Source organism: Lolium rigidum, chromosome 7 (assembly GCF_022539505.1).
Source record: "Lolium rigidum isolate FL_2022 chromosome 7, APGP_CSIRO_Lrig_0.1, whole genome shotgun sequence".
Lineage (NCBI taxonomy): Eukaryota > Viridiplantae > Streptophyta > Magnoliopsida > Poales > Poaceae > Lolium > Lolium rigidum.
This window is the reverse complement of record NC_061514.1, coordinates 321,110,106-321,118,199: the sequence shown is the minus strand read 5'-3', so window position 1 is coordinate 321,118,199 and position 8,094 is coordinate 321,110,106. Positions and strand designations below refer to the sequence as shown.

The 8,094-nt window shown below is 41.1% G+C and overlaps 1 protein-coding gene across 1 annotated transcript in view; it reads left to right on the top strand.

The window, feature by feature from the left end:
- Positions 1-5,890, top strand: part of LOC124679356 (sterol 3-beta-glucosyltransferase UGT80A2-like) — a 14,021-nt gene extending 8,131 nt beyond the window's left edge. Inside the window, exons 13-14 of the mRNA XM_047215125.1 lie at positions 4,191-4,340; positions 5,374-5,890. Of these exons, the coding sequence (XP_047071081.1) occupies positions 4,191-4,340; positions 5,374-5,556 (333 nt within the window). The 3' untranslated portion in view covers positions 5,557-5,890. The remainder of the gene's footprint in view (positions 1-4,190; positions 4,341-5,373) is intronic.
- Positions 5,891-8,094: the final 2,204 nt, after the last annotated feature.

Below are 8,094 nucleotides of genomic sequence, written 5' to 3'. Positions count from 1 at the left end.
CGGAGAGTGTTGTCCATCAGCATAAGCTTGTGGTGGCTGACTTCCGCTTTCGACTTCGTGTCCAGCGGGATAAGCGTGTGAAAGTCGCTAGAACGAAGTGGTGGAAGCTCAAGGGGGAGGTAGCCCAGACTTTCAAGGAGAGGATCATTAAGGAGGGCACTTGGGAGGAAGGAGGTGATGCGGACAATATGTGGATGAAGATGGCGACCTGTATTCGTAAGGTGGCCTTAGAGGAGTTTGGAGTGTCTAGCGGAAGTAGAAGCGAAGTTAGGGATACCTTGTGGTGAAACACTGATGTCTAGAAGGCTATTAAGGAGAAGAAAGATTGTTTCAGACGCCTGTACCTAGATAGGAGTGCAAACAACATGGAGAAGTACAAGCTGGCAAAGAAGGCCGCAAAGCGAGCTGTGAGTGAAGCAAGGGGTCAGGCGTATGAGGACCTCTACCAGCGGTTAGGCACGAAGGAAGGCGAAAAGGACATCTATAGGATGGCCAAGATCCAAGAGAGGAAGACGAGGGATGTTGACCAAATCAAATGCATCAAGGACGGAGCAGACCAGACTGAGAGCTCTACCATTGAACTGGACAACTCCTTTAATGATACCAGTAGGCGTTTTGTGCAGCGAATCTAGGAGTTTGAGGTCAAGGAGTTGAGAAGGATGAAGGGAGGCAAGGCAATGGGCCCTGATTGTATCCCCATTGAGGTGTGGAGAGGCCTCAGAGACATAGCGATAGTATGGCTAACTAAGCTCTTCAACTCCATTTTTCGGGCAAACAAGATGCCAGAAGAATGGAGACGCAGTATATTAGTACCAATCTTCAAGAACAAAGGGGATGTTCTACCGTGGAATTAAGCTTATGAGCCATACAATGAAACCAAGCATATAGTTATCCAGACCAGCTGTAGATACTAAGCCACCCTCCACCACCACGTACATGCACTCCATAATAATCTCTATCTATCATTACAGGACGATCGATAAGTCAAGATTCACAGGGTATGCCGCTTCGCTTGCTCATGGGGGGTCCTTAGTTGGATCCGTCGCATGCTTTCACTTTCTTCTATCATAGTGAAGATCCTTTATTTTCAACGGGACTCGGCGCATAACCTAAAGTCGGTTTGATATGATGGGAGGAAGGCAGCTTATGTGAAAACTGCCTTTATGGTTTACAGTTCAAATAGATAGGTGCCTATGTTGTTGATACACCGAAAGATACTAACGCTATGCTCCAATGCGGGATGAGGGCCAACGATTGTGATGAGTGGGGACCTTAGAGCTTAAAACCTACATACAGTGACCCTTATGGTAGCGCCCTGGGCTGGCTATGTACGAGACATCAAACCGTTTCCCGGGTCCAAAGTTTCCATTTCCAGGCCTGATAGTCTTCAACTGAAAAAAAGTAGGGCGGAGAACGACCAAAAATTAGTTCGGTTTCATGCATGGGAGGTCGATCATGGAAGCCATCTTCTTGGTACGACAACTCATGGAGAGATACAATGAGCAAAAGAAGGACTTGCATATGGTGTTCATTGACTTGGAGAAGGCCTACGATAAGATACCGCGACACATCATTTGGTGGGCCTTGGAGAAACACAAAGTCCTAGCAAAGTACATTACCCTCATCAAGGACATGTACGATAATGTTATGACAAGTGTTCGAACAAGAGATGGCGATACGATGACTTCCTGATTAAAATAGGACTACATCAGGGGTCAGCTTTGAGCCCTTATCTATTTGATTTGGTGATGAATGAGGTCACAAGGGATATACAAGGAGATATCCCATGGTCTATGCTCTTTGCGGCCATCATCGATGATAGTCGAAGGGATATACCAGGAGATATCCCATGGTGTATGCTCTTTGCGGCCATCATCGATGATAGTCGAACGAGGGTCAATAGGAAGTTAGAACTATGGAGACAAACCTTGGAATCGAAAGGTTTTAAACTTAGTGGAACTAAAACTGAGTACATGATGTACGGTTTTAGTGCTACTAGGCACGAGGAGGAGGAGGTTAGCCTGGATGGGCAGGTGGTGCCTCAGAAGGACACCTTTCGGTACTTGGGGTCAATCCTGCACAAGGATGGGGATATTGATGAAGATGTGAACCACCGGATCAAAGCCGGATGGATGAAGTGGCGCCAAGCTTCTGGCATTCTTTGTGATAAGAGAGTGCCACAAAAGCTAAAAGGTAAGTTCTATAGGACAGCGGTTCGACCGACAATGTTGTATGGCGCTGAGTGTTGGCCGACTAAAAGGCGGCATGTTCAACAGTTAGGTGTGACGGAGATGCGCATGTTGAGATGGATGTGTGGTCACACGAAGAAGGACCGAGTCCGGAATGATGATATACGAGATAGAGTTCGGTAGCACCGATTGCAGAGAAGCTTGTCCAACATCGTCTAAGATGGTTTGGGCATGTTAGTGGACGGCTAAAGCATGCTGATAATGTCAAGAGAGGACGGGGTAGACCAAACTTAACATGGGAGGAGACCGTAAAGTGAGATCTGAAGGAGTGGAGTATCACCAAAGAACTAGCCATGGAAAGAGCCGCGTGGAAGCTTGCTATCCATGTGCCAGAACAATGAGTTGGTTACGAGATCTTATGGGTTTGACCTCTAGCCTACCCTAACTTGTTTGGGAATAAAAGCTTTATTGTTGTTGTATTATTGTAGACTATGTCTTTAAATTTAATACTCCCTTGAATCTAAATTACTTGTCACTGATAGAGTTGTCTGAATATATTCATATCTAAAGCTTGGATAGAGTACTTTCCTTAGTGAGCATGCTGGTTGATCGATCAGGTGGACCGTATTGGCTTTAGCTTGTATAGACTACATTTCTTAGCTAGCTAGCACAGCCACGCCGTCGAACTTGGTCTTCGGCAGGTGCGCGTGTTATTATTATTGTCCCTCACCCCCCACGTACATGGCTGCGCTCAACAGTGGGGCTCATCCTGGTGAGAGGTTCTCTACGATGGTCCTCCCGGCGCCGGCGACTTACCTCCAAGTTGGTCGTCACGCTGTTGTCCTTGATGGATCCTCCAAGAGCTGTTTTCGTCATTACACAACTGTGCACACCGCACATGTAGCATAACTCTGCACGACCCCCTTTCTCTTTGCCAGTTTTTCCATTCCGCGTCCAAGATGCTGCCGCTGCCTCAAATCCGGCCATCGCGGTAGTGAGAACTTGTGCAGTTGCACCTGTGCACATCTGCAGACTATCATTAACATAGCACCAGCCACGAGAAAGGTAGATTGGCTCATTACCAGAAATTGGCGATCACGTCCATGACAACGGTACGTGAGGCGGTCGTGGTCTTGTGCCAGCGCTATTGTCTTCCAGTCGTGAAGGCTTGGTGTTGCTCTACGTGTCTCTGCAGTGCACGCCTCCTAACCAAATCTCTAGTCGCCGTCCTGGTGCGGAAGATGAATACAGGAGAGCAAGCACGATGCTGCTTCCTTGGAATCGAGGAGGCTTGGGTGCGGTCTGCGTGTCGCTGCTGTGCAAGCCTCCTAGCTAAATCTGTGGTCGCCGCCCCAGCGCGGAAGATCAAGTATAGGAGAGAAAGCACGACGCTGCCTCCTTGCAATGGAAGAGGCTTTGGTGGTGGTTTGCGTGTCACTGCCGTGCACGCCTCCTAGCCAAAGCTCTGGCCGTTGCCAATCCATGTAGGCTCCAGGTGATGGACGTGGAGGGATCCCACAGCGAGGCCGGCTGACGCTGGCTAATCAGCATCGCAGGAGGAATCCCGATCGAAATCGAGAGGAAGAACAAGCAGAACAGAGAAAAGTGATCAATCAGTACGCGTGTATAAGTACAGAAGGGTTGGCCTGCGGCCGGGGGAGTAATTTGGGTCAGATTGTGGTGTGGCAGAGGAAACGGAGTCCACCACGATTCTTTGTACTTTATTATTAGGTATAGATAGTACTACAAGAAGTATAATTTTCAACCGATTGTTACAAGGTAGTTCTTACTAACAATCTGTTGAAATCAATTTCTACTCAGCGTATGCTTGCAGTTATTAGCAGAATTTCTCTCTGATAAAAGACATTACTGTCTATAACTAGCTCAGTAACTGACAATTAGCTCCTTATCATAATATTTTCTATTTTTCTCTAAAAAAAATGCTCGAATGCTGGGACCAGCTCTTTGAATGAGTTCTAACTCAGTATATTTTTTATTTAGTGCCCTACAACTATTGTACCTTTCTTTGGTGATCAACCATTCTGGGGAGACCGGGTGCATGCTCGAGGGGTAGGGCCTGTGCCTATACCAGTTGATCAATTCAATTTGCAGAAGCTAGTTGATGCTATAAAATTCATGTTGGAGCCAGAGGTAACTTATCCTTTGCACTTGGGCAGAAATACACAATCAATTATTGATGCTATCTTTTCTTTTTGGTTGATATTACAAATAGATAACAGTTGTACGGCAGAGATGTGTGTAGGTAGGCCAGACACAATGTTGCAAAAATGATTGTGATATACTGGTATACAAAATTGCTAGATTATAACCCAGCTAATTAGAAATATATGTCCATGATCCATCCTCCATTTAGAACCTAGAACTTTGGAACATGAAGTCATGAAAATTTGGTTAGGATATACGCCTCCGTCCCTTGAAGATTGTCTGAGATTTGTCTAAATTTAGATGTATCTAGACACTAAATAGTATTAGATGCATCCAAATTTTGACAAACCTTGGTCATTTTTCGTGGGACGGAGGGAGTATTAGGCATTCCAACATGCTATTTAAGTTCAAACTAACTTGGTAGATTTTCCTCTTTGGCCCCTATACTGTAATTGAAACTTCAGTTTCATGTGTTGATGACTGTAATTCAAACTCTAGTTTCATGTGTTGATGTTTGGTCCACATCAATAATGATTTTTGTTCACTTTCATTCCTGCAAATTTAAAATACTTACCATTTCTTACGATCGTTTTGTTGGTTAACGAGCACATTTGTAGTTCTATGATTTCCTCCCTTCCCCCACCTTATAGCATTTTGCACGCGCACCAAAGAAAATTGACAGCTATGTTAATTTCTGTTTCTAGTGAAAATCAAGTTGCAACATAACCTTCTCTTTATAAAGCAATGTCCAAATATTCAAGATGAATGATCATTTACTCGAGGTTCTAAAAAGTTTCTGTTGTTAGCTGACACTCACCACTGTGTTGATACCCAGCAGGGTTCCAAAAGCCAGGTACCAGTTATTCAGATTTAAGTTCTCAAACTGCACTGGCTTTTGGGATATGCATGAACCAGTACTGAACTATAATTTCCAAATTGAGAAAGTCCGTTACCCATTACTGGTTTGTATATAATGATCTCTTGGCTAGTAAAATTACAGCTTCCCGTGTACTTGTAGGTGAAAGAAAAGGCTGTGGAGCTTGCCAAGGCCATGGAATCTGAGGATGGTGTAACCGGCGCAGTTAGGGCCTTCCTCAAACATCTGCCTTCTTCAAAAGCAGATGAAAATTCACCCCCACCTACGCCGCCTGGCTTCCTAGAGTTTCTAGGCCCAGTAAGTAAATGCTTGGGGTGCTCGTAGTTATGTGCTGATCAGACACAGGTCTATCATTTGTCCCTGTCAAACCAAGAGATTATGAAAGCTGTCGGCTGACGCGGTAGCAATATTCTGCCAAAAAGAATGTGGAAGCTCAATTTAAGAAGGCAAATAATATCTGGCTGGGAGTGAGCTTTATCGTTTTGATCATTTGTTTGTTGGGTTTTGTGTTGTATAAAGAATACTTGTCCGGTAATTTGATACTTACATCATTTTGGTGTGGTAGTGACCTTGGTGTGCGGCAACTGACGATCTCACATGTATTACCAGGCACCTTGTGCATATGGAGAACTTGCAAAGGAGAGAGCAGATTAGTTTAGTTACTTGTTTACACTTATTTGTTTTGAAACTGCCAGACATGTTTGTTTCAAGTATTTTAAAATAATGTCGAAACCTGGAACTTGTAAGTTAAAGTTTTAGAAATTTGAGTGTTTGTATATTCAAACTAGAAAAATCATGTATATACCCTCTAACCCTAAACTCTTTGTTATGAAGTTAAGCATGAAGAGAAATGGTTTTGGGTTTTAAACATAGAAATTTCAAAAACCTCTCAAAAGCTTCATTCTCAAAAGCTTACCTTTTCATTTTCATGTTTTAAACTTATTTAAATCTTGGTCAAACCTAGGATTTGACCAAGATAATGGCATAAAAATTCAGAAGAAAATAAAAAAAATGAAAAATCAAAGGCACATAGTCTTCTTATGTCATATAGTAAGAAGTTGATAAATAAGGTCTAGACATATTCGAATCAGAAAAATTATGTATCTACTTCTAAACCTAAACTCTGTCTTATGAAGTCAAGCATAAAGAGAAGTGGTTTTGAGTTTCAAACATGGAAAATTAAAAAATCTTCCAAAAGCTTCATTTTAGAGTGACTAAAAAGGACTGAGGTTTACCTTTTCATTTTCATGTTTTAAACTTGTTTAAATCTTGGTCAAACCTAGGATTTGACCAAGATAATGGCATAAAAATTCAGAAGAAAATAAAAAAATGAAAAATCAAAGGCACATAGTCTTCTTATGTCATATAGTAAGAAGTTGATAAATAAGGTCTAGACATATTCGAATCAGAAAAATTATGTATCTACTTCTAAACCTAAACTCTGTCTTATGAAGTCAAGCATAGAAGTGGTTTTGAGTTTCAAACATGGAAAATTTAAAAATCTCCCAAAAGCATCATTTTAGAGTGACTAAAAAGGACTGAGGCTTACCTTTTCATTTTCATGTTTTAAACTTGTTTAAATCTTGGTCAAACCTAGGATTTGACCAAGATTTAAATGGGCATAAAAATTTAAAAGAAAATCAAATAAATGAAAACCAAATCACATAGCCTTATGTTATATAGTAAGCATTCAAGTTAATAAACAAGATCTAGACATATTTAAACCTGAAAAATCATGTATCTACCCCCTAACCTAAAACTCTATCTTATGAAGTCAAGCATGAAGAGAAGTGGTTTTGGGTTTCAAACATTGAAACTTCAAAAACCTCCCAAAAACTTCATTTTAGAGTGACTAAGTAGGATCCAGGCTTACTTTTTCATTTTCATGTTTTAAACTTGTTTAAATCTTGATCATACCTAGGATGTGACCAAGATTCAAATAGGCATAAAAATTAAAAAAAATCAAAAAATTAAAAACCAAAGCACATAGCCTTCTTATGTCATATAGTAAGCATTCAAGTTGATAAACAAGGTCTAGGCATATTCAAAGCATAAAAAGCATGTATCTACCCTGAACCCTAAAGTCTGTCTTATGAAGTCAAGCATGAAGAGAAGTGGTTTTGGGTTTCAAACATGGAAATTTCAATAACCTCCCAAAAGCTTCATTTTTAGAGTGGCTAAGTAGGATCCAGGCTTACCTTTTTATTTTCATGTTTTAAACTTGTTTAAAACTTGGTTCAACCTAGGATTTGATCAAGATTTAAATGGGCATAAAAAATAAATAAATAAAAACCCAAAGCACATAGTCTTCTTATGCCATATAGTAAGCATTCGAGTTGATAAACAAAGGTCTAGACATATTCAAACCAAAAAATCATGTATCTACCCCCTAACCCTAAACTCTGTGTTATGAAGCCAAGCATGAAGAGAAGTGGTTTTGGGTTTCAACCATGGAAATTTCAAAAACCTCCAAAAATCTTCATTTTAGAGTGACTAGTATGATCCAGGGCTTACCTTTTTCATTTTCATGTTTTATACTTGTTTAAATCTTGGTCAAACCTAGGATTTGACCAAGATTTAAATGGGCATAAAAATTAAAAAAAAATTCAAAAAAATGAAAAACCAAATCACATAGCCTTCTTATGTCATATAGTAAGCATTCAAGTTGATAAACAAGGTCTAGACATATTCAAACAAGAAAAATCATGTATCTACCCCTAACCCAAAACTCTATCATATCAAGTCAAGCATGAAGAGAAGTCGTTTTGGGTTTCAAACAAGGAAATTTCAAAAACCCCCCAAAAGCTTCATTTAGAGTGAGTAGGAAGGATCCAGGCTTAGACATATTCCAACCAGAAAAAT